General features: G+C 42.0%; 1 protein-coding gene across 2 annotated transcripts in view; it reads right to left on the reverse strand.

The window, feature by feature from the left end:
* Window positions 1-1503: 1503 nt before the first annotated feature.
* calb2a (calbindin 2a) overlaps window positions 1504-24332 on the reverse strand; it is a 63542-nt gene continuing 40713 nt past the window's right edge. Inside the window, exons 7-12 of one of the 2 annotated variants that reach the window (XM_080187269.1) lie at window positions 24083-24138; window positions 20889-20928; window positions 16658-16675; window positions 10708-10761; window positions 6364-6435; window positions 1504-4808 (exon numbers count right to left, since the gene is read on the reverse strand). In XM_080187269.1, the coding sequence (XP_080043395.1) occupies window positions 4695-4808; window positions 6364-6435; window positions 10708-10761; window positions 16658-16675; window positions 20889-20928; window positions 24083-24138 (354 nt within the window). In that variant the 3' untranslated portion in view covers window positions 1504-4694. The remainder of the gene's footprint in view (window positions 4809-6363; window positions 6436-10707; window positions 10762-16657; window positions 16676-20888; window positions 20929-24082; window positions 24139-24332) is intronic. The other variant, XM_080187270.1, reaches the window with a different exon arrangement.

Raw genomic sequence — 24332 nt, forward strand, 5'->3', positions numbered from 1 at the left:
GACGATTCCAGCATTTTCCCAGCTACGGACGTTAAGTTAACTGGCCTGTAGTTACCCGCCTTTTGTCTACTTCCTTTTTTAAACAGCAGCGTAACAGTAGCTGTTTTCCAATCAGCCGGCACTTCCCCAGAGTCCAGCAAATTTTGATAAATAATTACTAACGCATCTGTTATTACTTCTGCCGAATGATGCTGAATGACTCTTGGCAGAAAGTTGTTACTTTTCAGAGCAACTAACACTTATAAATCCAACTTTCAACTGACATTATGAGAAAATCATAGCCACCTTTATTGGGGAATATTTGATACATAAATCAGAATTTCTTGCTTTCTTTGGATTGGAAATGAAACTAAAATAATTTAGTCTGTTTGAAGTTGGTGTAATTAAACTGGAAGGATTTGACCCTTAGAATTCTATTTTGTGAGGGTGAATGGTTTGTTCAGTTGAGATTCTATATACCGGATGAATTCTCCACCAAAGTAAAACATACTGGTTCACATTATATTCAACCTACCATGATCTTGCCCACTCATTCAGATTGTTTAAATCTTTTGAGGTCTCATTTGCATCCTCCTCACAATTTACATTCCCATCTAGTTCTGTGTCATAGCAAATTCGGAAAAATTACATTTGGTCCCCACAACCAATTCATTTATATAGATTGTGAATAGCTATGGCCCCAGCACTGATCCTTGCACTGATCCACTAGTAACAACCTGCCATTCTGAGAATGACCCATTTATCCCTACTCTGTTTTCTGGAAGTAACTTGAAGAGCGTTTGGTTTATTGGGATTATGTAGTGAGGATGATTTGCAAAGGGTGTTTGTTTTATCTGAACACAGTGGCGTAGTGCCACTAGTCAGTGGACTAGTAATCCATAGGTCTAGCCTAATGCTCCAGGGCATGGTTCAAATCTCACCACAGCAGCTGGTGGAAATTAAATCGATTGAATAAAATCTGGAATATAAAGCTAGCCTCAGTCGTGGTGACCATGAAACTATCATTGATTGCCATTAAAAAAAACCCATCTGGTTCAGTAAGTCTTTTGGGGAAGGAAATCTGCCATTCTTACCTAGCCTGGCCTACATGTGACTCCAGTTCTACAGGAATGTTGTTAATTGCCCCCTAAAATGGCTTTGCAAGCCTCTCAGTTCAAGAACAATCAGGGATGGGCAACAAATGCTGATCTTGCCAGTGATGACCACTTCCCATGAAGAATAACTCAAAATAAGAGACAGTCGGGTGATTGGGTTATATGCCTATTTTGTAAAGTAATGTGGTTGACTCTCAAATGCCCTCTGAAATGTATGGCAGTTAGGGATGGGCAATAAATGCAGGCTCAGCCAGTTACACCCACATTCCATATATAAATTTAAAAAAAAAATGCCTCATTTGTGTCTGCGTTTATCTGGAGCTTTCCAGATACCATTTTCTATAGAGTTCCCAGATTTATAAAAATAAACTCAGGCTGAGAGAATATCGTTCAATTAAAAGGTTTTTAATTGATTTGCGGCAACATAGCTTCATAGCCACGGAATAAGAAAGGTTACAATTCACCAGATAGAATGGGCATTGTAACAGATCATCTAAACAGGAGGCTGCACAACTCTCTATAAAATCGTAAAAGTGGGCTGAGAGGAAGAAACTAAAAACAACTCACATATGATGCAAATAAAGAAGACTTTCATGGCCAGCGGAAGGTTAATTATCAGATTGCCAGTTTGGACAGAACTGTCATTTGGATATTCAATTTTGGCTTTGAGAGTTTTTTCCTACTCCTTATTGAAAGGATTGACTCTTTCTGTGGAATTGGTGCTGCAGGTGCTAATATTCTAGCTTCCCATCCACATGGGAGCATTACATATTAGCAAGATCCCAGCCAAACCTGACCCGGTTCGTACATTCAAACACAAACATTTTCTAAAGGATTCACTGAGTTGGAGCCTTGCCCTTTTATTTTTTAGCTCTAGCTCAAAATTATTTACTCAAGTACTGCCCTGGCCGCAGACAGCATAGACATAGGACAAAAGCTGAGACTGTTGTAATGATTGTGGTTCGTTAGGACATCAGGTGATGTTTTTACCCATTGAGCTATCTGTCAATTATTAGCTAGTCACATAACAAATGTTACAGGTTTATGGCATGCTTATATTTCTAAATCAATTGCAAGTTTAAAATGATAGCCCCAGAATACCACCAGCTGAAAAGTTTCCTATTCATATCCACTATGTCAGCATTGGCTAAATGTGCAATTTGGCAACAGGGAGTTGTGGATAAATGATGTGGTTAACGCTCTGACTAGGAGGTGCCATACATATGACTGCATTACTGATAAGACAGTTAATTCACAAATACTGGAAAATATCAAGGAGCATAATGTTCTGGTCAGACCACACCTTCAATACTGTACCCAATTCTGGCCACCACAACACAAGGGAGAGACATTGAGGCATTAAAGGAATGATTGAAAAAATTCAGAAGAGGTGTCCGAGAAGGGATAATTATCTGCAACTAAGTTGAACAGTGGGAGAATGACCAGAGGACATAAGTTCAAATTAGTAAATAGCAAATTTAGGATTGCTGTGGAGCAGTTTATCATCACAATGAGTGATCAACATTTGGAGTGGACTGCTGATAGACTAGTGTAAAATAAGTTTATTTATTAGTGTCTCAAGTAGGCTTACATTAATTATCATGAAAATCTCCTCGTCACCACATTCTGGTGCCTGTTTGGGTATACTGAAGGAGAATTAAGCATGGCCAATGCACTTAATTAAACATCTTTTGGCCTGTGGGAGGAAACTGGAGTACCAGAAGGAAACCCACGCAGGCACAGGGAGAATTTGCAGATCCCACACAGACAATGACCCAAGCCAGGAATTGAATCTGGGTCCCTGGCGATGTGAGGCAGCAGTGCTAACCGCCATGCCACCATGCTACCCAAATAATTTAACAAGCAATGGGATGCTGTCGGACTGTAATGGTTACATTTACATCAGTGATACTGAAGAAGTGCAATGGTTGTATCACTGACCCATGGCAGGTCGTAATGATTATATGTATATCACTGATTACTGACAAAACTGCAATATTTATATTTATATTACAGGCCTCTGACAGACTATGACAGGTATATTTATATCACTGACACTGAGTGTAATGGTTATATCACTAACTCATGACAGATTGTAATGATTATATTTACATCACTGATTGTTGACAGACTGTAATGATTATATTTATATCACTGACTACTGACAAGACTGAAATGGTTATATTTATATTACTGGCCTCTGTTAGATTGTAATGGTTATATTTGTATCACTGATCCCCCCACACAGAGTGTATTGGTTATATCACTGACCCTTGTCAGAACAGAATGATTATGTTTGCATCACCAACTTCTGACAGACTGTAATGGTTATGTTTATCTCACTGACTCTTAACAGACAGTAATAGTTACATTTATATCATTGACTCCTGACAGATGTAATAGTTATGTTTATATCACTAGCCTCTGACAAAACCATAGAAATCCCTACAGTGCAGCAGGAGGCCATTCAGCCCATTGAATCTGCACTGACTCTCTGAAGGAGCATCTTATGCAGGCCATAATGATTATTTTTACATCACCAATAATCATCGTGTTCATACCAAAAGATGCCTCCATGAGTGCCATTTTTAAATGTTGAGGCTTGCTGTTTGCCAGGTACTTTATTCTTGTTGACATAGTGGTTGAAGAGAAGCAGATCAGCTGTTTGTTTCCTTGTTCAACAAGATGATCAGATCATTACATGAAAAGGTCTGGCCTTTTTTGACTTTTCTCAAACCCACCAAGCCATTTTCTCACTATACCTCTCTGTTTACTCTGAAGAATCGTTTGCAATTGTCTCTTTGGTGCTCCGCCCTGTAACTGATTCCCAACTCTATTATCCTTTGGACGATGAGGTTCCACCTAATGTCCCTTTGAATTTACTGCACTTTAAATGTGACACCCTTAGGATTTGAATCCTTTGCGTCATTGAGCAATTTACTTCGATGATTTTTAAACTTGACCTCGTTTTCCTTCCCAACCATGGTCTTTATTGGGGGGATGGTGGGGAGGACGTTCAGCCTGGAGCAAGCCAGATTATGTTCTTATTGGGAATGAGAGGGGATCTGGGATGTCCAGCAGCAGATGGATAGATTCCATCATGGGCTCCGAGATCCAGCTCTGTCTTATATATTTAACACCACATGAATTCTGGAATCTTCAGAAATCGGAGTGAAAAACAGTGATTCAAAAAAAACCCTTAAATTAACTGTCTTTTGGATAATTGACATTCTGCTGCAAATCTCAGGCTTACCTTTGGCAAACAACAGCGTTTATCAAGGCTCAAAGGACTTTTATATATATTACAGTATATATATATTTATGTATCTAATATATTATCTGTTGCATTAAAATGCTGAGCGGGGGAGATATATAGAAAATAATGGACAGTCACTGTGAGTGAGTTTCACCACACAGTTTCAACGTCCATCCCTTGTGGATTTTCTTAATCTGCAATACAAGCACATTTGTGGTTTCAGGACACCCTGCACATGCACGGGGATAGGTTGACATTGGTTAGGGGTGTGGTGGAGGAGAGGGAGAGTGGATGGGTGAGTTGGATGATGTAGGGTGATATACTCTTTGTTAAAGAGGTCTTCCCTACAGCGGTTCTGTGCACAAAATCATCTCCAGCTCCCTTCGATACAGCTTCCCACCGTGAGACAGGGACAAGATATTTTTCTTGTATGCAGTCAATTTCTTAATATCCATCTCCTAGGGTGAAAAAATAATAAATAATATTTAGATGTGGGTCATTTTTGAGATGTATTTTGCAAATGTAACTGAATTTTAAATTTTGAGCTCAAAGATGTGGGATGTTAGCCCTTCCTAAATAGAAGGTAGTAATTGTAGTTTATTAATAAATGGATGGAATTAGCCATTGGTAATCTATCTTTCATATTAGCTCTTTGACTATTAGTGCTGGGGAAATGGAACACTTAGAATCATAGAAACCCTACAGTGCAGAAAGAGGCCATTTGGTCCACCAAGTTTGCACCGACCACAATCCCACTCAGGCCCTACCCCCATATCCACCCGCTAATCCCTCTAACCTACACATCTCAGGAGGCTAAGGAGCAATTTTAGCATGGCCAATCAATTTAACCTGCACATCCTTGGACTGTGGGAGGAAACCACAGTACCCGGAGGAAACCCACACAGACACGAGGAGAATGTGCAAACTCCACACAGACAGTGACCCAAGCCAGGAATCAAACCCAGGTCCCTGGAGCTGTGAAGCAGCAGTGCTAACAACTGTGCTACCATCTGCCTAAACTGTGATACTATGCCGTTTCCAATTTTAGTTAACCAGTATCAACATCAAGCATTCCCAGGCCAGCTATAAACCAGGGTAACGTTTTCACATTTCCACACCAGCCACCTTGTGCCTAATGTATTTCTGTTTAGGAATGCATCATGTTTTTGGTCCATGCGATTTCAATCCAGCTCCTGAGTTCAATAGTGTTAGGCAATTTCGAGCCATTTGCAATTAAAAGGCTGTAGTGTCACACCACTGCAGTTAGGGACCAATCTATAAGTAACTGCCCTGGCACTGATTGATTCATGGACACTGTAGAGAGTTTTACTACATATCTAACCTGTGCTATACCTGTCATGGGAGTGTTGGACGTGGACAGTGTAGAGGGAGATTTACTCTATTACTAACCCCACCTGCCCTGGGAGTGTTTGATGGAACAGCGCAGAGGAACATTACCCTGTGTCTGACCCTGTGCTGTACCCTCTTGGGATTGTTTGATGGGGAAAATGTAGAGGGAGATTTACTCTGTATCTAACCCTGTGCTGTACTTGACCTGTGAATGTTTGATGGGGACATTGTAGAGGAAACTTTGCCTCTAATCCTGTGCTGTACCCTCCTGGGAGTGTTTAATGGGGACAGTGGGAGAGGGAGCTTTACTCAGTATTTAACCTGTGCTGTACTTGCCCTGGCAGTTTTTTATGGGGACATTGCAGAGGGATCTTTACTTAACCATGTGTTATACTTGTCCTGTGAGTGTTTGATGAAGACAGTGTAGAGGGAACTTTACTCTGCGTCTAATCTGTGTTGTACTCTCCTGGGAATCTTCGATGGGGCCAGTGGGAGAGGGAGCTTTACTGAGTATTTAACCTGTGCTGTACCTGCCCTGGAAATATTTGATGGAATATTAAGTGCAAAAATTGTTTGATTTCCCCATATTGATGGCCTTCACTTTAATGAGCAAGCAGAAAGTCCCACATTCCCTATCTATGAATGATGTACTCCTGAACCCACCTTTTTATTTCTCTCATATAAATCTTTCAATAACGCATCCAGTTCATTACTATCAATGTAGCCATTTCCATCCTGTGAAAGCAGACAGAACATACCAAATAAATCCAAATGAAAAATAATGGAATCAATTTAATTCCACCCCCCAAGATAAATAATTAGGACAGCTTGCTAATTAAGCAATGATTGTTCCCTCAGAATATATCAGCAGATAAAGTGAGATGCTACAAAAATAATGAAAGAACAGAATCAAATGCTCACTATCTAAATGCACGTAGGCTTAGAAACAAAACAGATGAGCTAATATTGCATATAGAAATGAATGAGTATGATCTGATAGCTATTACAGAGACATAGCTACAGGATGTTATAAATTAGGACCTGAATAATGATGGGTATGTGACATTTTGGAAGGACAAGAAGTTTAAAAGAAGTGATGACCTGGCTTTGTTAATTAATGGTAGTAGCACATTTGAGAGGGATGACCTAAGTTCAGAAAACTGGGATGTAGAAGCAGTTTGAGTTGAGATGAGAAATGAGAAAGACTAGCAGACACTTGTGGGATTGGTTTACAGGTCCCTAATTGTAACTACATGGTGGGACAAAGTATAAACGAGGAGATAATGGGAGCTTGTCAGAAAGTCATGGCAATAATCATGGGGAATTTTAATCTACATGTAAATTGAAAAAAATCAAATGGGCAAAGGTAGTGTAGATGAGATAGTTTCTAGACAGCATGGGGACTGTCCCAGCTCTCCCTTAGCACAGAGGGCCGGGAGAATTGTGTGTTGGTCAATTCGCAGGATTCCCACGAGTGTTCGTGCCTTAATTGTGACTATCAGGCCCAGATTTCAGCCAGCATTCGTGTGGCGTCAGAAATCAGCTGGAACGCGGGGCTAGTACTTAAATAGCCTTTAAAATACAATCTAAGTGTAATTAGCGGGCCCAGGACTAAATTCTCCAGGCCTGCCAGCATCTCCCACCCTGCCAGGAGTATTTCAGAGTAGCTCCCCACTCTCGGAGAACTAGTGGGACGGCTCTGCTGGAGTGAAGGGGGGCAATTGGGACTCCCCAGAGGGTCGGCGGTTATGGCCCCTGGGCATGGGCACCCTGGCAGTGCCAGCCTGTACCCCTGGTACTGCCCAAGGGGCAAAGTGCCTATTCCCAGGGGGCACCTTGGCACTGCCCACTGGGATGGGGCATTGCCAAGGGATTGATCTGTGGGGGTGGAGGGTTTTGCTGCTACTCTGTCATTGTGATCGATGGGGCAGGAGAGAGGCCAGTGTTTAAGGTGGCTGGGGAGGGACTGGGAGGGGGAGGTGGCAGGTGGCTGGAGATCGGGGTGCTCCGGCATGGGAGGAGCTCGGGGCCAACCCAGGAATGGTCTTTGGGGCTGCGATCGAACCAGTGATCGAGCTGGCCTGCAAACTGCAGGCTGACAGATAGGGGCCACTGTGCATGTACAGAGGTCTGGAACTGTCAGCCTCTGGCATAAATAGGCCCCACCTCTTGAGCTCTTAATGATATTCCTGATTGTGACCTCTGTGTTGCACAGAGTGTGGGAGATCCTTGTCTGAAATCACACTGAAAAAAACCCAGCATGATTTACATCAGTTTTCCCACGCATTCGACACTTAGAACTTTTTTGGGAGAATTGCAGCCCATATTCTGTGTCAGCCAGAGGGCAGACTATATAGATCTAGTATTGGATAATGAGATGGGATTCATGGATAACCTCATAGTTAAGGCCTTAGTGGTGCTAATAATATGATTGAATTTCACACAGTTCAAGGGAAAGAAGACTAGGTCCAGGTCCTTTTTAAACTTAAAAAAGGACAATTATGAGGGCATGAAAGTGGAGATAGCTAAATTGTACTGGCAAATACTCTCAATGGAGGTTCAGTAAGACAAGTAAGTTTAAGTTTATTTATTAGTCACAAGTAGGCATACATTAACACTACAATGAAGTTACTGTGACAATCCCCTAATCACCACACTTCAGCACCTGTCCAGATACACTGAGGAAGAATTTAGTACAGCCAACGCACCTAACCAGCATGTCTTTCGGACGATTGGAGGAAACCAGAGCACATGGTGGAAACCCAGAGACATGGGGACAACATGCAGACTCTGCATTGACAGTGACCCAAGCTGGGAATCGAACCCAGTTCCCTGGCGCTATGAAGTCGCTGTGCTAACCACTGAGCCATCCCAAACATCTAAAATGATATTTCATAATACACAGAGTAGACACATACCAATGAGAAAGAAAATTTCTAAGGAGAGGGCCTGTTATCCATGGTGAACTAAAAAAGTTAAAGACAGTATAAAACTTAAAGAAAAAGCATATATTTGCACAAAGATATGTGGCAGGTCAGAACTTTGGAAAGAATATAAAGAACTTTAAAGAATGACAAAAAGGTTTATAAGGAGGGAAAAACTAGAGTACAAGAGAAAGCTAGCCAGGAATATAAAGATGGATAATAAAGAGTTTTACAGATATTTAAATTTAAAATAGAGTTAATAATCATCTGGAGAATTGATAATGGAAGATAGGGCTATGGCAGATAAATTAAACAGGGATTTTGCATCTGTCTTCATTATGGAGACATATAATGACTTGGATGAAGGGACTGAGTGTGGTTGCTAAATTTGCTGATGGCACAAAGATAGATAAATAAGTAAATTGTGAAGAGCACGTAAGGAGGCTACAATGGGACAGAGATAGGTTAGATGAGTGGGCAAAAATCTGGCAAATAGAGTGTAATATGGGCAAATGTGAAATTGTCCATTTTGGCAGGAAGCATAAAAAAGATGCTTATTATTTAAATGATGAGAAATTGCAGAATTCTGAAGTGCAGAGGGATCTGGATATCCTAGTGCATGAATCATTAAAGGCTTTTTTAAAATTCAATCATGGGTATAGGTATTGCTGGATGGGCCAGCATATTTTGCCCATTTCAAATGACATTTATGAATCAACGATACTGTTGTGGATCTGGAATTACACGTAGGTCAGACTGGGTGAAGATGGCAGATTTCTTTCCCTAAAGGACATTAATGAACCATATGGGTTTTTGTTTACAACAATTGACAATGGCCTTATTAGACTTTTCATTCCAGATTTTTTATTGGATTTAAATTTCACCATCTGCCATAGTTGGATTCAAAGCCTGGACTCCAGGGCAATACCCTAGGTCTTCGGATTACTAGTCCAGTGACAATCCCACTATGCCACTGTCTCCCTGGCTACAGCAAGTAATTAGGTATGCAAGTAGAATGTTGTAATTTATTGTGAGGAGAATTGATTACAAAAGTGGGGAAATTATATTCCAGTTGTATAGAGCATTGGTGAGAGCACACCTGGAGTACTGTACAATATTAGCTTCCTTATTTAAGGAAATATGTTAGAAGCTATTCAGAGAAGATTTTCAAGACTAATACCGGGAATAGGTGGGTTATCTTGTGACATAAAGTTGGAAGAGTTCGGTTTGTGTCCACTAGAGTTTGGAAAAGAGGTGACTTGATTGAAACTTTTAAGATCTTGAGGGATATTGACTCTTGTGGGAGAATCTAAAAGCAAGGATCACTGATAAATATAAGAGGTCATGGTCGGCACAGTGGCACAGTTATTAGCACTGCTGCTTCACAGTGCCAGGGACCCAGGTACAATTCCCAGCTTGTGTCACTGTCTGTGCAGAGTCTGCGTGTTCACGTCTACGTGGGTGCCCTCCGATTACTCCGGCTTCCTTCCACAGTGTGAAAAACGTGCCAGTTAGGTGCACCAGTGTGCTAAATTCTGCCTCAGTGTACCCAAACAGGTGGCAGACTGTGGCAACTAAGGGACTTTCACAGTAACTTCATTGCAGTGTTAAAGTCAGCCTATTTGTGACGCTAATCAATACATCTTAATTTTTAAATCTTATTTAAGACAGAGGTGAGAAGAAAAGTTCTCTCTCAGATGTCATGATTCTCTAAAATTTTCTTCCTCAAAAGACAGTGGAAGCAGAATTTTTGAATATTTTTAATGCAGAGCTAAATAGATTCCTGATTAAGCAGTGGGTGAAAGATTATCGGGAATCGGCAGGAATGTGGGGTTGAGGTTACAATCAGATTAGTCAAGATCCTATTGAATGTGTCCTATTCCTGCTCATAATTCATATGTTCATGTGTATGAGCCCATGCGGCTGTACATCTGGAAAAACTCACCAGTCTTCAGCAGGAAAGGAGAAAATTAGGAAACAAAATCTTAATTAATTTGTTAAAATGAAATGTCTGTGATAGGCCATGCAGATCCAAGTGAATTCCTTCAATAGGATGTGATATTAACACTGAAGTGATATTTACCCTGTCATAAAAAGTGAAGATTGCATTGAACTCTTCTGCGCTCAGTTTCATACCCTGCAAATACAAAAATCTAAATTAGCAACACGAGTAAGCAGTGTATGTTTATAAGAAGACCATAATATCCATGTTGTGTTTCAATGTGTTTTCAGACTTCAGCTTTTCTATTGAAGGGTGAAGTCCTTTCTTCAAAAGTGTTTCTTCTCTCATTATTCATTGGTCTCCCTGAGCCCACCGTTGCATATCAATGGGTGAGTCTTGGGGCTGAGACATCCCAGGGCTCTATATTTATTCTGGTCCTGATAACAGTAAATGGGATGCAAGTCTAGCCGGAGACTCCAGGTAAAGAGCAGCTATCATGATGACAAATATGATTCGTACTCCTCTTGTTTCCTTTCTTGCCTGCTCTATTTCTGTGAGTGAATGAGAGATGATGTGGAAGTGTCTGATCTAGAACTCCATGCAGGATCTCTCTCATCCAACACCTCCAAACTTGTGAAGCTCCACCTGCTTCCTGTGTCTCACTGAGTGCACGTAAAGATCTTTCTTTCACTTTTAAACTTTTTGGCCCACTCTACTGAAGCAGTTTTCCCTGCTCACACCTTTGCTCTTCAGGTTCTGAGCCCACTCCTGCTCAGCCCAGTTACTGTGGCAGCAACTCTCCAGTTAAAATCCAACACCACAACTTTCTGTTTCAAGTACCACCCTAGCAAAGCAAAAACCTTTCCTTTTCCTGCCTAGTGTTAGCCTTTCCCCACTTTGTTAAATAACTTCTGTGTGAGGAGTACTGTAGGGATGCTATTGTACTGATGTTTCCTTTAGGTGGAATGGTGGGGGAGGTAAAGGGGAATTGAGCTGCAGGATTGTCAGAAGGTTGGGCTGGAGTTGGGTGTGGGGAGGTTGTAATACTTCTCTAATAAGTATTTCCAAAGAAATAGGGAGCAGAATGACTGAAGCCATATTGCTTATGGCTTGCTCAGTCTGAGAGAGATGCATCAGCTTGCAGGTTTCAGACAACATTTTGGTTGATATTCCTATTTTCTTGCCATATTTCCCGCTTCAGGGTAACTGATCCATGTTGGAAGATTGCCATTTAAATACCAGGCCAAGTGCACATAATAAGAACAGGTACAATAACTCTTTCAATAGAACTGGATGGCCTCATTATGAATGTTTAGCTGAAAGCCCAGGCTCTTGAAAGGTTTTCTTAGCAAGGGTTCTGTGTTGACAGCTGGAGATGACTGTTGACATTGCTTGATTGACATCTCTAATGCTTATGACAAATTGTTCATTCTGTGATCACTTTTGTCAATGTCTGAACATTTATTTGCAAAAGATTAAATGGAGTGAAGTGTTTGAAGCCTCTGTTATTGATATTTTAATGCATGTTAAGCCCTTTAAACCCTTTTAAAGGATTGTAGGAACAGCAGTCTTTTTTTCAAAAAAGTTGTGAATGTGTGTATTTGTTTTCTGAGTGTTTCCACACATGTCATTTTTACTATAGAGTTCACTGGGGTCAGTTTAGCTCAGTTAGCTGGACAACCAGTAAGTGATATAGAGCAGGCTGAATTCCAGGCTGAGGTTATTCATGAAGATCCCATCTTCTCAACCTTGCCCCTTGCCTAAGGTGCAGTGATCCTGAGGTTAAATCACCACTTATCACAGGCTATTATCATTTGGGACTACGGCGACTTTACTTAGAGTTCATTGGTTATGTACATGGTGCATGAATACAATATGCACTATGAGTTGGCATGGGGGCCACAGGAAGACATGGGGAATTGGTGGAGGGTGCGAGTTGGCATTGAACTGGTGTAAGAAAAAAGGGGTATGGGTAGAGGGCATTAGGTTCACATGTGTTGGCATTAAGGTGGCATGGGGGCTAGAAGGGGCCATGGGCTTGTGTGGGGGAAGTTAAGGGCTAGAAGAACAAACAGCCTTTCATACAATTGGGATGAAATCCAAAGAAGAATTGAGATGGGTCTTTTAACCAGCTGCCTTGACACTCAGCTACTTCTGTGGTTACCTGTGCTTCTGGGAAGAACAGGCACAACTCCATCCCATATCCATTCTTCTGGAGTGAAAATTGCATCTTTCAGAGGCCCTTTTATTGGAGCACAATTTCTTGACTTGAACTACCCATATTGGTGGTGAAAATCTGGGCCAAGTAACAAATTTACACACAGACCATAGAATAATTGATGGGAAATAGAAAAATGCATTACAAGTAAAGCAGGATTGGGATTGGAAACATTGGAATTTTTACTCTGTATCTAATCTTGGGAGTATTTGATGGGGACAGTGTAAAAGGAGTTTTACTCTGTATTTAACCCCCTGCTGCATCTGTCCTGATACTGTTTGAAAGCTGACAGAGAGTAGAAGTTTGAAATGTATTCCAGCTGAGTACTGACTCTCACTTAGTTTAGTCCAAGAATCAATAATTGAAAAATACAACAAATAAAAATTAAATATAATGAAGCTCTGTTCTCCCATCCCCACCCCAATCCTAGCAATGGAATAGAGACACAGGTTGGGAATGTCAAACTTCAGCGGACACCCCTTCACCCCACCGATCTCAGGCAGAGTGGCAGCAGACATCCTCTTCCCCCTCACTGATCTCAGGCAGAGTTGCAGCGGACGCCCCCCCCGCCCCTTTCCACTCTCTAATCTCAGGCTCTCTGCTTGAGATTGGTGAGGGAGGGTCCACTGTCACTCTGCCTGAGAAAGGGGAGGGTCTCATGCCACTCTGCCTGAGATTAGACAGGGAGAAGAGGAGGTCTGCTGCAACTCTGCCTGAGATCAGTGAGGGGGAAGAGGATGTCTGCTGCCACTCTGCCTGAGATTGGTGGGGGGGAAAGTGGGAGGGGTCTGCAATCGGTCTGGGTGGTGGTGGGGGGGGGGGGGGTGGTTGATAAGGAGGTCAGTAATGTTGTGGGGGTGGGACAATGACTGGGGGCCAGGGAGGCATTATCTGGCCCGGGAGGTATGTGGCAGAGGAGTAGCATTCTATCACTACTTTTCTGTGCATGTGCAGTTGAAGGCACTGATTGGTATTGCAGGGTTTCAGGTGCATTAAGCCCCAGCGCGATTGGGAATCACTGATACTTTTGTAGGCAGTATGCACATGGGGGCGCCTGAGAATGGGTCTAAAAGTCAGATCTGAAACACTCCCAGTTTCAAGTCCACCCAGCACTTAGAATCAAAATGATAAAATAAGGCCCAATGTGTTTTGATCAACTTAAGCCACTTAATTTTGTAAATGTCTTCTAGGTCACTTTCAAGATCGGCTTTGAGAGAGCAAGCTCAAAATCTTTTTTTGTAACTTAAGACAGAATGCTCTCCATTCTGAACATTTTGAAGTTGTCAACACATCTGTATTTCATACCTAATGGAGAAATCTAACTTGTTCCCTGTTAGGCCTGCACTGAGTTTCACTGCAGCCATGGTTCAATGCTAACACACTTGACTCCTGAGTTACTAGATTGTGGATTCATGTCAAGTCCCCCAGGTTAGATAGCGTCTATCTATGAGAGAGGCGAGGGAAGAAATTGCTAAGACCTTGGCCAAAATCTTTGTATCCTCCTTAGCCACAGGCGAGGTATCACAGGGATTGGAGAGTAGCTAACATTGTTCCTCTGTTTAAAATGGGCAGAAAAGACAATCTAAAAAATTACAGGCCTCACATCAGTGGTGGGGAAAATATTGGAAAAGATCCTTAGGGATGGTATGTACTCACATCTGGAAGAGAATAGGCTTATTAGTGATAGGCAGCATGATTTTGTGAAAGTGAGGTTGTGTCTCACAAACTTGATTGAGTTCTGTGAGGAAGTGACAAAAAAAATTGATTAAGGCAGGGCAGTGGATATTGTTACATGGACTTGAGTAAAACCTTCAATAAGATTCCTCATGGCAGGCTGATATGGAAAGGTTCCAAAGCTGGGCACCAAAAGCAGTGGCAGTAAAAAGGTACTTTTCTAACTGGAGGTCTGTGACAAGCAATGTTCCACAAGGATCAGTCCTGGGGCCTCTGTTGTTTGTAATATATATATAAATGACTAGGAGGAAAATGTAGGTGGTCTGATTAGTAAATTTGCAGATGATACAAAAATTGGGGGAGTAGCAGATAGTGAGGAAGATTGTCAGAAGATACAGCAGGATATAAATCAGCTGGAGACCTGGACCGAAAGATGGCAGATGGAATTTAATCTGGACAAATGTGAGGTGATGCGATTTGGAAGGTCTTCTGCAGAAGGAAAATATACATTGAATGGTAGAGGCCTTAGAAATATTAGCGTATAGAGGTTTTGCCGTACAGATCCACAGTTCTCTGAAGGTGGCAATATTGGTGGACAAGGTGGTCAAGAAGGCATATTGCATGCTAACCTTCAGTGGCCCAGGCACTGAGTATTAGAATTGGAAAATCACGTTGCAGCTGTATAAGACTTTAGTTAGGCCACATTTGGAGTACTGTGTACAATTCTGGTCACTACACTACCGGAAGGGTGTTGATGCATTGGAAAGGGTGCAGAAAAGGGTGTAGGTTGTTGCCTGGTTTGGAGGATACGGACTATGAAGAAAGGTTGAAAAAACTTGGATTGTTTTCATTAGAATGTTGGAGGATGAGGGGGGACCTGGTAGAGGTTTACAAGATTATGACAGGCTTGGATAGACTGGATAGTCAGTCATTTTCTCAGGGTCAAAGGGTCAATTACTCAGGCATAGGTTGAATGTGAGAGGGGGAAAGTTTTAAAAGAGATGTAAGGGACAAGTTTTTCAGACAGACAGTGGTGAATGCCTGCAACGCACTGCCGGAGGAAGTGGTGGAAGCAGATTCTATAACAATGTTCAAGAGGCATTCTGTTAGATACATGAATAGGCAGGGAATAGAGGGATATGGACTATGTAGAGGCAAGAAAATATTAGATTAGCGAGGCATGTGTGTCATCACAGACTTGGTGGGCTGAAGGGCCTAATCCTTTGCTGTACTGTTCTTTGTTCACCAGCCATCCTGTGACCATTGCCTGGAAACGACGGTGAGACTGATTCACTCATTTCATCTGACTTCTTTACAGAGGTACAACACCCACCTAAGATCTTGCACCATCACCTGTACTGTATACAGTTTTGGCCTCCTTTTCTACTTGCCATAGAGAGAGAGCACAGTGATGATTCCTGGGATAGTAGGATTGTTATATGAGGAGAGATAGGGTCAACCAAGCCTGTGTTTACTGCAATTATGAAGAATAAGAGGGGATCTAATTGAAATGTATAAAATTCTGACAGGGCTGGAAAGACTGGATGTAGGGATGTTATTTCCTTTGGCTGGATGCCTAAAATAGGGGATCACAGTTTTAGGATCTGGGGTCAGCCATTTAGGTCTGAGATTTGGAGAAACCTCTTCGCTCAGACAATGGTGAACTTGTGGAAATGTCTACCACAGAAGACAATGGAGATCGAATATATTTAAGAAGGAAATAGATCTCTGAAAATGACAAAGGGTATGGGGAGAGCATGGGAGTATGGCGTTGAGATAGAACTATGATCATATTGAATGGCAGAGCAGTCTGGAAGCACTGAATGGCCTAGCCCTGCTCCTATTTTCTATGTTTCCAGTCCCAGACCACAGATGAGTGATGGGAGGAAATCACAGATCAACTTCAAAAAAAAAACTCTTTTTCTCTCCATGGATCTGCCAGATCTGTGGAATATTTCCACCACTTTCTGTTTTTATTTCAGATTTCACATAATTTTTTTTAATATTGTAGCTATATTTTTGCTATTTAAAAAACAGTCAACAATTTTCTTTTTCTAGGTGTATCTACAGAGAATGGACAGTAAAACACAGACAATGACAAAACAACAACACATGAACACTGTAACACTGAGGAAACGTCTGTTATTAATGTGGAATGTTGTAAAGTGGAATCAGAATCACCTTAATACTGACACTTACCTTTGTTCCTCTGCCATCCTGAGAGTAAAATAGAACTTCATCAATCTTTCACATTGAAATCAAGCTTTACCTGTAAACAGCTCCCTCCTTCATGCTGCAAACAGCTAATAATTTATTTTAAATGTTAGCATGATCCTTGTTTTGTGTAGGAGTTTGTGCTGGAGAATGAAACATTTTTTATTTGAGGGGCCTGCTGTCAGCAAAGGCACTCCTAGATCAGGTGTGGGCAGAATTTTACGACCTTACTCGGGTGAGATTGTAAAATCCTACCCAATTTAGCATGGCCAATCAACCTAACCAACACATTTTTGGACTGTAGGAAGAAACTGGAGCATTCGGAGGAAACCCATGCAGACACAGGGAGAATGTGCAGACTCCACACAGACAATGACCCGAGGCTGGAATTGAACTGGGATCCTGGTGCTGTGAGGCAGCAGTACTAACCACTGTGCCACTGTGCTGCTCAAGAATCTTGAACAATGACTCCCAAGTCCCTTTGTGTTTCTGATTTCCTAAGCATTTTCCCATGTAGAAAATTCATTCCTCCTTCCACAGTACATAACCTCACACGTTTCCACACTGTATTGTCTGCCACTTCTTTGCCCTCTCTCCTACCTGTCCAAATCCTTCTACAGCCCCTTTGCTTCCTCAATACTATCTGTCCCTCTACATACCTTTGTGTCATCTACAAACTTAGCAATAGTGCCTTCACTTCCTTCCTCCAAGTCATTAATGCACATTGTGGAAAGCTGTGGTCCCAGCACTGACCCCGAAGGTACACTAATAGTCATCGGCTGCCATTGTGGATCATAAGTACTCATTAAAGTAAATGCCAATTAAAGTACCAGCCCATTAATCCTACTTTCTCTTCTGACATCCAACTGATCTATCCAGGGTCAACAATAATTTGTCTTCAATTCTATGGGCTTCAACTTTAACTAACAGTCTCCAATGAGGAATTTTATCAAGTACCTTCTGGAAGTCCATATTAAAAATATCTACTGTGATTCTCCTATTTCTACTTTAGCCCCGGCTTCAAAAAAAATTGATGTGGATATGCCGGCGTTGGACTGGGGTAAACACAGTAAAAAGTCTGACAACACCAGGTTTAAGTCCAACCGATTTATTTGATAGTAAATTCACTAGCTTTCGAGGTTTCCCTCTTCGTCAGGTGAATGGAGTGTTCTGGCCTCAGACAGAGCATATAAAGCACAGACAGTTTACAGATTACTGATTAGAATGCGAATCTTTACACCTAACCTGCTGTTCAAGTCCTAAAGTGGCTGACAATGTGAGTGGAAGGAGCGCTGATCACAGGTTAAAGAGATGTGTATTGTCTCCAGACAGTACAGTAAGTGATGTTTTGCAAACCCAGGCAAGTCACGGGGGTTACAGATAGTGCGACATGAACCCAAAATCCCTGTTGAGACCGTCCTTGGCTATCAGTCTCTGCTCAGCGACTCTGCGCTGTCGTGTGTCGTGAAGGCAGCTTCTTTAACCTGTGATCAGTGCTCCTTCCACTCACATTGTCGGCCACTTTAGGACTTGAACAGCAGGTTAGGTGTAAAGATTCGCATTCTAATCAGTAATCTCTAAACTGTCTGTGCTTTATGTGCTCTGTCTGAGGCCAGAACTCTCCATTCACCTGACGAAAAGGTAACCTCGAAAGCTAGTGAATTTACTATCAAATAAATCGGTTGGACTTAAACCTGGTGTTGTCAGACTTTTTACTGTCAAAAAAATTACCAGATTCTTCAGCCTTGTCGTTTCATATATAAATCCATGATGACTTCTGACCAGCCATTCAGCCCCACCATCCTAAAATTCAGGCCTTGATTTTTCTATATCTCCTTCTCAAGTAACAGAGTGACAAGTTGAAATTTCCAATCTTAAGGAACGGTTCTTGAATCAAGAGAGTTTTGGAACATTATAGATTGATTTCAGAGACCAGTGCCAGAAACCTCCAACCTCATCCGCGGCTGGGATTCTCCGATCCCAGTGAATGGAGTTTTGGCTGAGTGCCAAATTTTCCATTCTCACTGGCAATGGAGTGGGAATGGATGAGGTTCAAGAATCCCACTCCAGGTCTAGACACTGGTCTTTCACTTCTGTCACCTGGATTAAATCCAGCCTAACTGATGGACTGAAAGTTTTTTTGGTTTATGTGAAGTGGGTTTGGGCTAACCATAACATGTTCCTGAAATCCACAATTTAAACCTAGTGCTAACTGGGTGTGATTGGCAATCTCTCTGAGTTACTCTAAAGGTGGTGGTTATTAAGAAAGATGCATAATACTCTATTAGGAGACATTCATCTGAGTGTAGGGTTAAGTACACTTATGGGAAGCTGACAGAGAGGTCAGCACCTATCCTGTGCCACAATGTGGAAAGAGTTTCAATTTCCAGCACTGACATCCTTTTCTGGATGGACGTAAAACAAAGAAAACTTGTTAAAAAATATTGAATGTAGCAGAGACATTGAACAGACAAGTGACAACAAACAAGGTTAAACAGTCTGCTTTTCACTGATGAGCAACAATAATAAACACTTGCATAGGCATCTTTAACATAACAAAAGCATCAAAGTGGAACTGATACTGAACAGAGATTTGTAAAGAGGGTTAGGACAGAGGGCTGAAGAGTTAACAGAGCTGATGAGGTGGACATACAGATTGTGGAAATATGGTAGCTGAAGGTATGGTAGGAGCAGCAGTTTGGTGGGAGGCAGAGGAGCTTCAGGTCAGATGAGTGGCATGTATAATCGAGAGAGAGTGCTGGAGACAATAGGTAGGATTTTGAAATAAAGGCAAAGTTATTGAAATGAACTAGGGAAAGCGGAGGTGGTTGGAGAATGGGCACAGGTTTTGATGAAGAATGGCATGACAGAGAGGGAATGTTAGAATGGTGGAGTTTGAAACGCTGACCTGGATCAAACAGGTTATACACTGATGGGCACATCTCAATGAGAAGTCCAGCTGGAGGCAGAATTATTGTTGGAAACCAAAGACAAAGGAGGGAATTTTACCCACCATGGGAATCGGAGCAGGTGAGGGGCAGACCATGGAAAGGGCTATTGACCTCAAGCTGGGTTTTCCGGTTTCGGGGTGAATGAGGCTGGAAAATGACACCCAATTCCTGTCGTGGATGGGATGGAAAAATTGCCCCCAGTGGCTTCCATCTTTCTGACATTAAGCTAGAGAAAATTATGGATAACCCATGATCTGATTTTAAACAGCTGGTGAGACATCTCAGTGAATGTGGTGGAGTCAAGGCTGATAACGAGAGTAAAAATGGGAACCTGATGCGTGAGGAAGCTGACTTACTTTGCTAAGACACTGCATGTAGGTAAGGAATAAAAGGGAGCCAAGGACTTTGGTACAGAAGCAGAGGGAGAATCTTTTTCAGGAGATGTGCTAACTAACATTGGACATATAAGAATCATAAGATTCAGAAGGCAAAACCATGGAGGACTGGTGCGAGAAGATAATAGAATGATCAACATATCTCAGACCATGAAGAGGTCCACAAGGACAAGGAGGGATAAGGTAGCATGATCACAGTCACAAAGTTGGACCAAGGCACTCTGTGTTGTGGACAGTGAAATGGACTGAGCAGAGGTTGGTGGGAGAGGTATAGTAAATCAGTTCAAAGGACCAGGGAGAAAATCAGAGCTTCTCAGGGAAGCTTCGTATAACAATAATGATACAAAGCCATTGGATAATTACTTCAAATGGGACAATGGGTGTAACAAATACACTTTCTGCCCATTACAGGGAAACAGGAGATCACCCTCTTGTGGTTCAGTGGGGAAAATGTAGGTGTAACTCAGGGTGAATTGTACAAACCAAGAATGAATGTCCCAAATGAAACCTCCAGCTTTGTGTTTCAGCTAGCTGACATCAGCTAGGTGTTGTGATGGTGGTAAAATGAATACTACTGGACTACAGAAGGGAAACTCAGCTGGGGTTGCTGCCCCTCATCACTATCCAGTGTTGGAAAGTGCAGTGTGTTAGACCCTGGTAACGAGCAGGGTTGGCATTTGTTATGGTGCCCTACGCAGTTGAATAGGCATTCATAGTCCAGGCTCACATATGAAGATTGGGCACTCAGGTGAAGTGCCACATTGCAGGCAGTGTTCCTGGAACTGCACTCCGAGCAAGACACTGCACCCTGAGGGGAGAAGGGAAGAAAGTTGAATGAAAACAGGATTAAAAAAGCACAAATCCACTCACCTGGAATCTTAGCAAAAAGTTTTCCTGAACGGGTAATAAACTAAAAAAAAAACAAAAAAAAGGAATTACTGTTACATGTGCAAATATAATACATATTGCAATTTAAGAGAAAAGAAAATTGCATTTTAGAGCCTTTCCACATCCCAAAGCACTTTACTGTCAATGAAATACTCACAGGAGTATTGTCACTGTTGGAATGTAGGAAACATGGCAGCTAATTTTCACACCTCAAGCTTCCACAAACAGTAAATCCATAATGACCAAATAATCTGTTTTGTGGAGTTAGTTGAGAGATAAATATTCATTATGACATGAGAGATAACTCCCCTGCTCTTTTTCAAAATGGGATCATTTATTTGCACCTAAGAAGGCAGATACAGAACCTTGGTTTAATGGCTCATCCACAAGATGGTACCTGCAACTGTGCAGTACTCCTTCAACATTGCACTGCAGGGACTGACCAGGTTATTTGCTCAAGTCTCTAGAGAATGACTTTCTGATGTAGAGAGAGGTTAGAGTGCTCCCACTGAGGCCAATGCTGAAAATGGCATTGGGCAAATACTAGAATAAAACAAACACAAATATAAAGACTGAGTGATATATATTGGGAGTTCCCTCTAACACCTTTGCTGTATTTGATTAAATCCCTGGAAAACATACAAATGGTGAGGAAGGCCATGATTATAGTTCCTAAGTTAACGGACACTGAAATTCATAAAATGAAAACAGAAAATGTTGGATAAACTCGGCAGCTTTGGCAGCACCTGTGGCGAGAGAAACATTTTGAGCCCAATATGATTCTTCTTCAAGACTGAAAAAGTTCTGAAGAAATTATATTTGATGTGAAACATTAACTTTATTTCTCTCTCCACAGATGCTGCCAGACCTGCTGATTTCCGTCAGCATTTTCTGTTTTTATTTCAGATCAACAGCATCTGAGAATTTTGCTTTTACTGAAATTCATAACACTCGGGACTTTTAAAAGCAGTTCCAGAATGAGGTGCCACCTGAGTTTTCTCCATTGATCTGGAATGATGTGGTACAGTGCTGACCTGATTGATGATGGTGGCATGGTGCAGCACCTGAATTTGGCTTGGTGCGGTCTGGAGCTGGTATGGCAGGCACACCCATCTAGACTGAAATGACAGATTGGTGTGGTCTGTAGCATTAGTAAAACACAGCACCATCAAATGCTTGGCTGAATGAGCGCCCTCGCAGTTGTGCTGCTGAATTCACAATCTCAGATGGAGGCAACAAGTAAAGATCATTCGGGTCACAAATCTTCCAGGACTGTCCTGCTATCTCCTGCAATAAATAATTCAATTTTCAGAAACTCTTGTGAGCAATGAGGTCCTGGTTCAAATCCAGTTTAAATAGTTCATAGAATCATACAGTGCAGAAGGAGGCTATTCGGCCCATTAAGTCCACACCAACCACAATTCCACCAAGGCCCTATCCCCACAGTCCCATGCATTTACTTTAGCTAGTCCCCCTGACACTAAGGGGCAATTTAACTCAGCCAATCCAACTGACGCATACATCTTTGGACTGTGGGAGGAAATTGGAGCACCCAGAATAAACCCATGCAGACAGGGGGAAAGTGTACAAACTCCACACAGACAGTGGCCACAGGCCAGAATTGGACCGGGTCCCTGATTTTGTGAGGCAGCACGCTAACCACTGTGTCACTGTGCTGTCCTAAGTTCTCTTTGTTTGATGTGAGGGTTCTACATGAAATGAGCTTGGACAAACACAGCCTATTTTATAACAGTGACCATGATGTGATAAACTCACACACTGGGTTAGCTGGATTGGCCATGGTAAATGCATGGGCTTATTGGGATAAGACAGGGGGACGGGCCTGAGTTTAGATGCTCCTTCAGAGAATCAGTACAGACTTGATGGTCTGAATGGCCTCCTCTTGAACTGTAGGGATTCTATAAGAAAATGGAGGATGGATACGTTTGCTGCTGCTCTGAGATTTGGGTGGGGTCAAGATGTTCTAGTTACAAAAACCTGACTGAAGGTCATTCCTTATTTCATAGTCCCCAAGCTTCATTACCCTCTCTGATTGTGTATACATTCTGGGTTAGTTTTGCTGCTCTGTAACACATGGTGACCCTCTCTAATGCAGGTAGCATGGTAACCAGAATCATAATTATTAATGCTGCTGCAATCTTCACACTCCAGCACCACTGCAGCCTTGTACTTTGCCGTTCAGACTTTTAACAGCATTCCTATGTAAATACCCTGAGACGTTGTCCAGGTAATGGAAGTGACAAATTACTCCTGGCCCCTTTCCAAATATTTCCTGAGCCTGTGCACACAATACACCACAGTTTGCCAATTTGAAACTTAATTTGCCACATGGATTTTCTGTTCCCAGCAATGTTGGGAATTGTGGGCAGGACTGGAAAATTTGGAGAGCAGCCAAAAATTCCATTGACTTTGGGCAGGAATTTCAGGGCTGGAAAATACGGCCTGGGTTCAAGGTTTAACATCTCATCTGAAAGATGGATGCAACAGAGTGCTCCCTCAGTATTGCACTGGAGTGTCAGCTTTGATTTTATGCATTCCAGTTATGGTGTGGGCTTTGAATCTGGCACTGTGATTCAGAGCCACAGCTGACACTAGCCTGGTGCTCATCACAATATCTGGGGCTTCCTGATTAATATTTTCTCCTCCCATCTTCTATTTGTTTTTATTCTTTTATGGGATATAGATGTCACTGGTGGCGTCAGCGTCACTGACTGACTTGCTAGGCCATTTCAGAGGGGCAGTTAAGAGTTGACCACATTGCTGTGTGTCTGGAGTCACATGTAGGCCAGACCAGGTAAGGACGGCAGATTTCCTTCCCTAAAGGACATTAGTAAACCAGATGGATTTTTACGACAATCAACAATTGTCATTATTACCAAGACTAGGGCTGGAACTTTCTAGCTGTTCATGCCAGTGGGATCTTCTTTTCCCACTGACGGCACATCCCTACTGCAAGTTTCATGGGATGCATTCAATGGGAAAATCCCACCCAGTTTTTAATTCCAGATTTTATGAAAGGATTTAAATTCCATCAGCTGTCATAGTTGGTTTTGAACCCATGTCCAAAGAGCATTAGCCTGGATTACTAGTCCAATGACATTACCTTGACACCACCCACCTCTTCCCAGTCTGATAATCTCCTGAAGTGAACTTACCGTGCCATTTCAGAAAGGCCCAGCTTCCCATCTCCATTTGCATCAAACATTTTCAGCTGAAAAGAAAGGTATTAATCACATGAGATTCCAATGATTCCTGATGTTCACAGTGTTTCTATAAAATCTTCCCGTAATCAGTTCGTTTCTTTATTGGAACATGTCACATGCATCACAGTAACAATGTGTTGCATCTTTGGTAATGTCCAAATGGCTCATAGAGCATAGATCATTACAGCACAGTACAGGCCCT

The sequence above is a fragment of the Carcharhinus amblyrhynchos genome, chromosome 4 (assembly GCF_965287045.1).
Source record: "Carcharhinus amblyrhynchos chromosome 4, sCarAmb.v2.hapA, whole genome shotgun sequence".
Classification (NCBI taxonomy): Eukaryota; Metazoa; Chordata; class Chondrichthyes; order Carcharhiniformes; family Carcharhinidae; genus Carcharhinus; species Carcharhinus amblyrhynchos.